The 12151-nt window shown below is 36.5% G+C and overlaps 1 protein-coding gene across 9 annotated transcripts in view; it reads left to right on the top strand.

Annotated features, from left to right (window-relative positions):
* FAM13B (family with sequence similarity 13 member B) overlaps positions 1–12151 on the top strand; it is a 44482-nt gene that overhangs the window by 19165 nt on the left and 13166 nt on the right. For all 9 annotated transcript variants that reach the window (XM_056502091.1, XM_056502096.1, XM_056502098.1 and 6 more), the window contains exons 8-14: positions 4417–4458; positions 5116–5271; positions 7200–7332; positions 7554–7577; positions 9862–9929; positions 10492–10546; positions 10925–11072. In XM_056502091.1, the coding sequence (XP_056358066.1) occupies positions 4417–4458; positions 5116–5271; positions 7200–7332; positions 7554–7577; positions 9862–9929; positions 10492–10546; positions 10925–11072 (626 nt within the window). The remainder of the gene's footprint in view (positions 1–4416; positions 4459–5115; positions 5272–7199; positions 7333–7553; positions 7578–9861; positions 9930–10491; positions 10547–10924; positions 11073–12151) is intronic.

Raw genomic sequence — 12151 nt, forward strand, 5'->3', positions numbered from 1 at the left:
TTATGTAGGCATTTAGTGGCCTTTTTTGGTCTTAGTTTCTTGATGTAAAAAAAAAAAAGAATTAAGAAAGCAAATGTTAATGCAGTTTTATTTGGATTACTTACCTTTGTCTTGATATGGAGCCTGTGGCAGCTTATGCAGGAAAAGGGAGGAGAAGTAGATCTTAAACATGATTCTTGCAGTTCTTTAGAATGGGGTTTTGTTGCCTTTTTGCTGTTGTCAGATTTTGGGAACCAAATATCTGTGTGTTTTAGTCTCTCTATGAAGAGTACTAAAAGAGATTGTTTATCTTGTTTTGTACAATGGGGCATCTGACCTTCCTCCTTGTTATTTGGACTATAACTCGTTTCTAATTTTGCTTACTGCCTTTTTTCTCTACTAATTCTCTTTGTTCTTGCTGAAACCTATGACTTTCTTGCTCTGCATGGTGTTAATTTGACTTCGAGTTAGAGATCTTGTGAGAATGTGGAAAATCATTAATGCACTGCGGTTTAGTGACTGCTTGAAAATGGTATTTCTAATAAACATGTGGAGTGATCTTTGAGCCCATTACCCAGCAGGGAGCATTTGTTGCTCACAGGTTGGTGTTGAGCACGTGAAGGAAACTTGTTCTCCCTTGCCAGAAGCCTTTTCCCCATGGCTCTTTCCCTTCTGCTGTCCTTACTTTTGGAGTAAAGAATTGCTGACTCAGCATTGCAGCTGAATTTTAAGACACGCTGTTGAAATAAGTACTTTTGAATCCTTCTCTGTCATTATTTCAAATTTTTCATCCCTGAGCCTTGCCAAGCAGTATTTTTTTTAATTGGGCAGTTCATCTCAAATATTGTCAGTCAGAAGCCTTATATGAAAGCTCTTTGGTTTTGGAGTTTTCAAAATTCTGTGTGTAAAAATATGAGATATGACAGGCAGTAAGTTGTATAAACACTTTGCTTTGTTTCTACCAAATGCAGTGACAAGGGCAACATCCACCCTGCTTCTGGTATATTTTTGTTAACCCTTTTGTAATTTAATTTGCTCTGATGAGAGACTAGTGATAACATTAACACCTGCCAAGAGAGACAAAATTCATGGTATAGCTGACTGAATAGAAGAGCTGCCTAAATTGCTAGAAAACACATTATTATTTTTATGTTGTGCTGTTTTTAGCATTCAAATACTTTTTCCTCCTTCCATCCTGGAAAATCTGTAAACAACCCGTTAGGAGAGCTTTCAAGTGTTGATTGGGCAGCTTATTGTCAGGAGTGACCTCATGTTGCAGTCGATTTCTATTTAGACTGCAGGGTTTAGTGCAGCACTCCAGAGGTGCCGCTCACAGGCAGCCCCCGGAGCACAGCCAGCAGCATGCACAGCCAGCAGCCCACAGCTCGCTTTGCTGCCTTCCAGATGAAGCATTTTTACTTGAAGTGCTCTTTTGGGATAGCAAAAATAATCAGAATGGCCTGCAAAGTTCTGCTGCACAGGTAAATATATGAAAAGAAAATGTCATTTTGATATGATTGCAAGTAAGGTTTTAACTTTAAAATTATGTGAGATTAAATGTGGTTTGGAGATAAAAAATGAAATAATACCACAACTGATTATTTTAATGAGAAATAAGAATGTGTACTATAGTCAGGAAATTACCAAGAAAAACTTGAACATGTTTTATTTCCAGTTAATGTATTTTTCTGCTCAAGGTGCATTTTTACTGGGATCTTTTCTGGATAGGGAGCTAGTGCTGAAGGGATTCTCAGGAGGGAGTTAGCATTATGAAACAAAAATGTTTACCTTCTGTGTCTTGCTGTGTCATGCTGCGTGAATGCTCTGTCTGGCATTATAAATTACAGCTTTTAAAAAGTATCCTTCAACTGTGGTAGGTGGGCTCAGAAGTTGTAATGGCTTTTCACCTAAGATTGTCACATTTGTTTCAGAAAGTGCTTAATTGCTGAAGATGTTAAGATGTTTGTTGAAGATGTTAAGATATTCTTCATACAGTAAGAGGATTCTTTAGGATTGTAATACTGCTGATTTATGCACAGCTTTTGCTGAGTACCTCTAATGCTCCTAAAGGTGTTGGCTGAAAGCACTGGAGAACCATCCTGTACTGGGGGCTGAAGGTTAACACACTGGGATGGAAAATTTTGTTCTGAACCATGCCTGAAATGGTCTGGATTCCTTGGAGATGAGTTTGATTCTCCCTATTCTTGACACATTTCCTCATTGTCTCAAGTGGTAGAATAAAAGGTTTCAAATCATGGCAGTTTGCTATTAATAGTGTTTATACTTGTGCCCTTGACTGAGTTTTTCTTGCTCTCTTTTCCAATTAGGGTGTTGCAGTGTTCTGTGCTCTAATTGCCTCATTTTTTATCCCAATTTGTCCAAAGAGTGACTATTTTAATAGTTAATCAATTTCAATCTACACAGTTATATATTTGTACCTTCAGAATACAAGCATACCTTTTGTAATGCAACTTTTGTAGAACTTAAGGAGATGGATACTTAAAACTACATTTTTTTATATTTTGAAATATTATTGAGGTTTTTTTTTCAAGATCATGCTTCCTTTCTCTTACTTTGTTCATGAAGCTAAACTTGTAGTTTCATATTTTCATTTTTCATTTCACATATTGTTAATATAAAGTATATTTATCAGAAAATCAACTTCATACATGTTGTAGGGCTATGCTGAACTTCTGTACATGGAAATACAAGTGAAATGTGAATATCCTAAGCTGTAAACTACCTGCCATTTTTTTGTTTGTAAGAAAAACACAAAATGTCAGCATGTTCCCCCTCAGTTATTTGATCTGCAGCTTTGAAATCAGTGGCTACAAGATCTGGCATCTGTGTCAGGTGTTTTAATTTCCCAAAGCTGTGTCCGTTTTGAAATAGTAGTTGAGTGCTGCCTGTTGTGTCAATTTGGAATAGATCAGCTTTGGCTTTTCACCAGGCAAACACACAAATCATAAGATGAACTTGATTTGTTAGCCAGTTTCCACTTAAAAAAAGGGGAAGAAAGAAGATTAAAAGCATCTATGAGCACCTACTTGTTCACTTGTGCCATATGGGGTTTAAATGCTATGCACACTGCTCTTGGCCTAGTACAAGGTGTCTAATACAAACTTGTATAGTTACTTTAAAATAAATACTTCAACCACTTCCTTTATCAGCTTATATTTAATTGAGAGCCTTTTATTGCTTGTGTTTCATCTACTTGGAGGAAGGGAAGATAGAAAGTCTGCTTGAGGTGATTTCTTTCTCTGGGGGTGGAACTACTAATAAACCTCATAAGTCCTAACCAAGGTGTTTGCTGTGTTGAAACTGTTCATGAGTAAACAGAGACTGCATTTTTTTAGTGCAGGCAGGGCTCACAGCAGTCAAAACTGATAGGGCACCTCACAGAACTTGCTCAGTTCTCCTGGGGAGTGGCAAACTCCCTTGTATTTCAGGGTTTACCTTATGCATTCATGAAAATAATATTTTAAATCAACTTTGGCAACAGTGTTATTGCATGATAAAGAGCAGAATAAAATATTTTTAAGCTTTTTGAGCTTAGTTAACTGTAATAGAAGGAAAAGGCCTTTTTTTACCTTCCTCCCTCCATGTTAAGTTGAAATTAATATTTACTTTTTTCTGAGTGAAGTGTGTGTGTGCCGCAACTCATGGCTGTTTATAGTAGGTTTATCATCTTTTATTTTTTACTGTCACTTTGTCTCAAGCTTTATTTTTTTAAAAATAAAATTTTAGTCTTATTAATGAAAAGTTGTGGAGGGACCACACACACATGAATTAACCGACTTGTTTTTGTTAGTTATGTTGATTTCTACCCTCCCACTTCTCCCTTGAGGAGTTTAATGTTCTAGGATGAAGTGGCTTTGCCTGGAGATTTCCAGGTGCTTTACAAAAGTCAGACTCCTGTCCCAAAATCTGCCTTCTACTTGAAATGTTGTAGCTGTGCTCAGAGAGTGCTGTGGAGCTGTTGAATGTTGCAGAACAAAATTATGCAACAGTGGGAAGAACCTGTGGAAGAAAGCAGAGTAATTTGGAATTTGCTTTAGGCAGCAAGGTTAAAATCTGCATTCTTAAGCAAGGTGTCAGGAAATGTTTGACTACAAAATGATTAGTATTTCCCATGGGAAAGACCATGCATCTGACAGCTTGGAGCTTTGTAACACAGCAAATATTGGCTCTTGAGAAACAGAAATCTGCATTGCTGCTTCTGCAACTTTCTGCCTTGTGATGGTGCTTCTTAAGATTTCGTCATTTAAATAATAAAGCAACTGCAAATCAGGGTGTTCTTTACATGTTTATTCTTTTATTAGCTCCATCACATGCAATATTTAAGTATTTTTTAAAGTTTTTTTCTGTTGACTTCAAGACTTCTATTAAGTAGATAAGTTTTTTGCATTATATTAACTTTTATTTTCTTTATTGCAGTGCTCATATCTCTCCCATAAGTATCTTGCCAGCCTCTGCAGAGTAAGTATAATGAAAGCATAAAATGTTTGAATTGCACCCTTACTAGAACATGCATGGAAGTTATGTATCCTTTCAAAAAATGCAGTAAATTTCATGATTACAATTGTAAATTAATATATTCTAGTATGAAGAATTTCACTGATGGCATTTAACACCAGTGCAGAAATACCTGTCAGTGGTGTTGACTGCAGGAGCTTGAGAGCACAGTGTGCTTGCATCCATAGTCCAAAGCTTTGGTTTTACACTATACATCTAAGTTTTTTTACATAATATTATGATAGCATTCACATTGTAACTTGAGCACCATTGATAATGAACTCAGTGGAATTCAGACAGGATTTTACTGTCACATGAATATAGAAGGCTTTTGTAAGTTTTTGTGTATCATTGTTAAAAAATACGTTAGTTATTGTAATGTGTTGATTACTCTTAAAATACAGTTGGTAAATTTCATAACACTTTATGTAAATCTTATGGATTCAAAAATACTAAGTGTAGTAATTTCCACTGTGTTTTTGGAAAAGTTAGTCTCTTTTGCCTTGAAGTACTGCCATCAAAGATTCCTGTCATGTAAAGTTTATCTCTGCCTTTCTGTGTAGCTGATCAATGCAAAAGCAGAACTCTTAATAGGACTTTTCTGTCTTTTTTCTTTTTTAGCATTTTAGAAAGAACAATCAGAGCAGCTGTAGAACAGCACCTTTTCGACCTGCAGAGCAGCTTAGATAATGATCTGAAACATATACAGCAACAACGACTGGGCTGTAACAATGAAACAAAAAATCCCAGTGGGGATGAGGAAGGATCTAACAACCAGTAAGAATTTTTTGTGTCTGTAATGAATTATGTAGGATTGTGTATCTTAACTCTTCCAAAAAAACCTACCCAAATCCCCTACCTCAACCCAAAAGTTATGACTTTGGCTGTTGACTTCAGTTTTATCTATCTTAAAACAAATCAACTTCTATCAGGTACCAGTAATCAATAGCCCTTGAAGCAGATATTTTAAATTGATCTGCCATGAAGTCTGTCTGCTGTACTGCTGAATTCTATGCAAGTAGCACAGGAACATAATTTACTCACTTAAATTTACTTTCATTTTTATCTCACCAATGTGACTTATGACAAAATTTTAACATACTGAAGCTATTGTAGATTCCGTTTCATAACCCTGTCTTTCTATGTCATCATAACTACTTTACTGCTCTGGCTGCCAGTGTCAGTGAAACAGCCAAAAATGGATAGAATGACCACTGTGGGTCTATTTGCTAGTGTTCCAAACTTATTTGATCAGATTTTATTTTTCTTGTAAATCAAGTCAGATTCTGAGTGTGGTGATTTGCCATGGTAGCATTTGGAAGCAGCTGGTACCTTTTGGTACTTCATTAAAAACAAATAGTTGTGATTAATACCCACACTTCAAAAATGTGTTGTTAAGATTTCAGTACCTAAATTCTTTGTTGCTCAGAGCTGGAATATATGAACAGAGCCTGAAATACATGAAATGTTCAGTGACTCAAATGCTCTTTTCTAAATTGTTCAATCTTTAGTGGTTTTAGAAGACAGGAATAAAGTTTGCAGGGGATCATAAAAGTAATAATCATTGCTGGTAATGATCAATTAAATCTGAGTTTTAGTGCTAAAGGTTCAATGTCTTAGAAGTAATTTGTAAGTGGGTAATTGTCTCGCAGCCCTGTAGCAGCTGAATTCCTTCAGTGCCAGTGTAAGTGCTGTAAAGGTTGGCTGATCTCAGAGGGGGAGGCTCTGAGTGCCATCACTGCCGGTTTGAAACCAGTATCCTCCTCTGGCACAGGCACTATTCCAAATGCTTCTGATCATCATTCCACTGTGGATTAGCTGTAAGAGAAGATACATGATATCGTTCTTGAAGGGGGTGTCTGGGTTCCTTAAAGCAGCTGACTGTGCACAAGGCAAATACACAGTTAAATTAAGAACTGAAAAAAGCAGTGATCCAGTGCCAGTTTCTTAGCATTAACTTAATGGCCGGATTTAAGAAAAAAAAGTTAGAATGTTAATTTTCAACCTGTCCTGCTTATTATCTCTATATCTGATAGAGAAGGAGCTTTCTTAATGTGATTTGGAGTTCTTTTTGGATGAGGAGAAGGAAGGCAAACAAGTCAAAGGCTTGTGATGAATGACAGTCAGATGGTAACAGGGGTGGTGGCACACAAAGAATACATGTGGATACAAATATGGTGTCAATTAGTTTTAGTCTGGCTGTAATGTTACATGCCGTAAGTTGAAGTCTTGGCAGACCAAATGTTAGAAATAATGGGATTTCTCACTGGAGGAGAACATAGTGATAGTAGCTATAAACTAACTGGCTTCACTACTGAGAGGAGTGTAGCCTCAGCAAGGTCATCGAGTCACTGTAGTTTCAGGATGTCATTGCTTCTGGCTGTTGTGTTTTAATTCCTTAGATTGGTATGGTAGGTGTGGGGTGTATGCCTGGCCTTTCAGACAAGAACCAAATAAGTACATTTTAATATGTCTCTCATGTATGGATGTACAAAATATCACATAAATAATGTGTTTTCCCTACAGGTCAGAATAATTCTGTTAAAAAAAAAAAAACCCAAACAAAAAACATTCTGATGTTTGACAATGTTTAAGGGGGCTAATAAAAGTGGTTGTTGTGGGTTTTTTGGGATTTTTTTTTTTTTTTTCTTTTCTTTTAAAGTTGTAACAACAGGTTTCTAAAGTCTTTCTGTTTGTATCTTTAGGAATGATGTTAGTGAAGATAATGACACTGGTAGCAGTGAAAACACAGGAGACTGCTCTGAAGTGGTTTGCACTGATTTAGACAGTGAAGCTATAAAACATGATACTGTAACTGAGGAAGAAGAAAGCATTCAGGTGAGAGGAAGTGTCTCCTGTATATCAAATCATAAGTTGCTGCAACTTTAGTGTTCTGGAGATCCAAGTTTTCCCAAGGACTCTGATGTGGCATTACATGGTGCTCTTGCTCTGTGCAGGCAGTTGTCTTCATTGCTGTGCCATGTGCACTGAGAAATTTTTGTGTATTTTGGTGTGACTTGTTTGGACCCTGACTGACATTTTCCATTCTCCTTTGACAGATACCAGCCCTTCCTTCTGCTGAGGTAAGTCGGTGTATGAGGCAGCATAGCTCTGCTTAGAACAGCATCTGTGTTAGTAAAGGCTTCCTGAGGAACAGGGCTGTAGAGCTGAGATTGCAGAAAAGCCCACAGTCCCCTTGCATGGATCAGGAAAGGGCAGCAGTCACCTTGAGACTCTGCAGCCTCTTGGCTGTGCTTGTGCTAGGAAGGTGTGGTTTGTCATTAGCTACTTACAGCCTTTCCTCTCTATTTCCAGTTTCTTCTGTGGTAGGCAGAGATGTCCTGTTCTTTTCAGCACATCTTTATCTCTTCTCCAGTTGATGCAATCAAAGAATTCTGTAAAATATGTGCTGACAAAAATGAAATCAAGGATAACAGTAAAGTGCAAGAGAAGAGAGTATTCTTCCATTCTGCATCAAGCAGCACATACGCAGCTGTCAGATAATCCCTTCTAATGAAAAAAAAATCAAATCTGTAGTTTCTTCTTTTTTTGCTGACACTTTTGTTGTTACAAAGCTAAGTGGTTAATTCTGTGGGTGGAGATGTTTGTTACACATCTGTAGAGAAGTTTCTGCAATGGTTTTCAGCTTCTTGCCTGTAAGTCCATAAATCTTCCTGAGGGTTTCCTGAAAGATAACCAGATAAGCAAACCTATTGTTAGTAGACTTAAATTAACCAGAAGAGTTTAATGGGTCTTTGAACTTGAAAAGGTGGGAATGGATGCTTTAGCATAGTGAAACTGAGTCGTCTGGAATTTGTATTTTTATTCACACAAAATGTTTCCATAGTGCTTTTCACTCTTGTGATGTATTCTGTTGTTGAGCTTTTGTTTGCTTTTGGGGATCCTAAATTACTCTCTTGAATCACCAGCAAGTCAAATTTTCTAGTTGTTCCCACAAACTAGCATATTGTTTTGGAATCCCATTCCAGAATTAAATTTCACAAATTGTATTCATTGTCCTGGTTCTTTCCTTGTGCTTTAGTGCCAAAACTTCTAAAAAAATAATTAGATTGTTATCTTATAGCACAAAATACATAAAACATGGTGTTGGATATAAAGGGGAACATGATGCTTGGGAGTGCACAACAGAAATACTTTTGTTGTCATACCTGCTGTCACTCTTGGCCTTTTTTGCCTTTTCTGATAGACTTCTGTCCATTGCTGTCAGTGGTAATGTGACATTATTTTCTTCAATGTTAGTTTTTACCATCTTTTTAATGCTCTGTTTCAAATGTTGTTGGAGAGTTGTACCTTTTGGGGAGAGGTTAAAGGCAAATGTTGTGGCTTTCCTGTGTGGAAGGATTTTGAGAGGAACATGTAGGGTTGTAGGAAAAGAAAGCTCTGCATGTGAGTTCTCCTTTGAGTTTGAAATGGAAATAGAAGCAGCTGTTTCCACAGCTCCAGTAAGTGTGACTATGTAAGACTTACACAGCTCATCTCCAGGGTGGAAATTATCTGTTAGAGTATGACAAATGCACTGTAATTAAAAATTGTTTCCCCAAATTGGGATTTGACTTGAAGATTGAAATAATGTCAGCAGAAGAAACATCTTTTTTTCTGATATGGGTGTCAGTTGTTGTCAGCAGCATAAAACTAGCAACTGTTGATATGTTCAAACTTTCCTGGTAACTTGATGTTATATTCAGACATTGCAAAGATATTTTTGCAGGAACTCTTGAAGTCTAAAACTAAATGACATATATTTTGTATTTCAATTTTTCTTTTATTCCCCCAAATAAGACACTTTCCTGAAGAAATCAAGTACCAGGCTTTGGCATAAATACATGTGAACAAAGTGGTGACATGGATTCATCTGAACTTGTTTTGTGAGATGGTGTCATAGAACTGACAGCACTTTTTCATCCCCTTCCAATTCAGCTGCTGCTTTATTTAGTAACAGGGATTAGTAGCTCCTTTAAAAAGTTTGTCAGACTTGTTTCATTTCATATATGCTGGGCATGACTGTTTCTGAGACTAGGATGTACAAACTGCCATGATTTTAATTGTTTCAAACTTCCTGTCATGAGTGATAATTTTAAGTACAACTTTATTGAAGAAATAATAAAAATGGTTTATCTGGAGATGGAAAGTCATTGTCTGACTTCTGGTGATTAAAACACCTGGACACTTGCCTTACTTGAGAATGTAAAAATGTCACATGCTTAAAAAGTGGGATTTCCATCCCCACATACAAGAGGCTTCTAGTTCTTGAGGGTCTTGAGGGTGGTCAGAGATGATTATGGAAATGTTTTCTGTTGGGAGAGTCTTTCCCAAATCTTTCTAAAAAAACACACTTTTCCCTAACAGACTGCAGACGTATTAGTGAAATCATGCGATGAAGATGAAGATGTTGATGGAGAAAGTAATAGTGAAAGGTTTGTGTTTTTATGTACTCATACAAACCTAGATGATTAACCTACAGCTTTTTTTTTGTGAACAGTCCTATGCTCTGGGCAAGAGAAAGAGAAGAATAAAAATTTGTTTTCTTTAAAATGTTTTGGCACATTTTATTGCTCTTAATGATTGAAGAGTTAATGTTATCAACAATGACTAGCCAGAAAGCGTTGTTAATTTGCAGCTTTAGTTCAGCACTGATTGAAATGCCAGTTTTAGTTCTGTTGAGTTTTAAAATATTTACTCTCAATTTGAGAATAAAGGTCTGAGCTGTTTTTAGTTCCAGCTTTGTTCAAATCTCGTTGTTGTTTACATGGCTACAACTTGAAATTCAATGTGAAGATCAGAGAGTGGGAAAAAAGTAATATAACTTTTACCTCCCAGAGTTTTAATCATTGCCTTAAGTAAATACATCGCCTGTCTGCTAAAACTGTATGGGGTTTGTAAAAAAAAAAATATATATGGGGAGTGTATAATGTTTACTGTCCATTTAAATGATAATGTCCATTTAAAATAATAATGAGGTCCATGTCTTCTTTTTAGGGAAAATAGTATATTGCTTGATGTCAATGATAGAATATCTTCAGAGGCGTTTCTGGTAAGAAAGATTTCATTTATATATAGATACACCACATCTTATAAGAAATACAAATGTGAAGTAACACAAATTTAGCTTTTAACATCATACAGTGGTTGGTGCTGCAAGACTTTCAAGACTCTGTTAGAGAGCTTATCATGTCACTTCACAGAAACTTAGGGCAGCACAGCAAGTTTATGCTTATGCATCTCATGTAAGAAATGTTTTGTAGTGTAAATAATTGACTGCTGTTGGGGGTGTGTGTCTCTATTTGTAATTCCTCAAGCTTGGAAAGATGTTTTTTTTTTTCCTTAAAATTTTTAGAAGTGCTGGAACTGATTAAGTACCAGATTTCCAGCTGCTCAGTGATAATGAAATTGTTCTGTTCTTTAAATACAGGATTCAAGTAGCAAGACTTGTGATCTTAATGCAAACACTGATTCAGAAGTGTTGGGGGATGGCAGCTCTAATGTTCCCGAGGAGGCTCCAGGTGTCCAAGTTCCACATCTGGACCTGAAGAATGTATCTGATGGTGACAAATGGGAAGGTAATTTTCACTCTTTAGCTCACAGTATAGTAAGGGAGGAATGATAAATAAAACAATTTACAAAGTTGAAGCAGCAGACAGCAACATGTTCCTGTACACGTGGTAAGATCAACCAAGTCATGACATAGGTCTCATCTTGTTTCAGAACCATCTGCAACTTAATTAAGGACCTTGAAAAAAAATAAGGAAAAACTGAAGAAAGAAAGTGAAAAAGTCCAAGTTTCATTCTAGGGGGCATGTTTGGTTTAGTTTTGGCTTTTTTTATTGTTTTTAAAGTTCCATGACCCTGAGTCTCTCATCCAAGTCTTTAAAAACATTTTGTCTAATTATATAATTTAGTTAAAATTCTCATTGTGTCTTGTTTGTCTTTGTTTTATTAAATGTAGACTATTGAATTAGCTGAATTTGACTTAAAATCACTAACCTGCCAAACACAGCAGTTCATATTTCAATTTTTCTGAAAAATCTGTCAGTTGTTTTGGTTTCCATGTGATTGGACAACTTGAAGCAGCTCTAAACTTTTAAATAAAGGCTAAAGTTGCAGATGGATATTTTCTGTGCCCCTTCTCCTTCCACAATTTGCATTTTCAGAAAGTACTTGTAAGAGTTTTCTCTCTGACAAGATTCCCTGTGTTTTTGACCTTATTTTTCACTGCCTTCCAGGCTTAGCAATCCCCTGAACTTGACTGAATTTTATTGCTCAAATGTCTGGTAATAACTGTTAAGACTTTTGTTTTACTTAAAACAACCATAAGCCCTTTGTAACCAGAGCAAAACACTCTTGTCAATACCTTCTTTTCAAAATACTTCTTTTTTTATCTTCCATATATCATGTTTCCTGTGCCTAGTGTTGATATTTGGCGTTCTCACACCTGAAAAAATGGAAGTGATCTAAGCTGCTAAACCACTGTGAGCTATCACTGACAGTGGAGTGGCCACAGGCCACTTGTTTCTGATTTGGAAAAACTTGCAATATAAGTTGATAGATGTAGGGCTGGTAAACTGTAGTGCAGGGACAGGGTTTAACTTTCAGCAGGCTCTTCCAGTGAGAACTGTTCCTTGAGATGCACTGCACTTAA

The sequence above is a fragment of the Oenanthe melanoleuca genome, chromosome 13 (assembly GCF_029582105.1).
Source record: "Oenanthe melanoleuca isolate GR-GAL-2019-014 chromosome 13, OMel1.0, whole genome shotgun sequence".
Taxonomy (NCBI): domain Eukaryota; kingdom Metazoa; phylum Chordata; class Aves; order Passeriformes; family Muscicapidae; genus Oenanthe; species Oenanthe melanoleuca.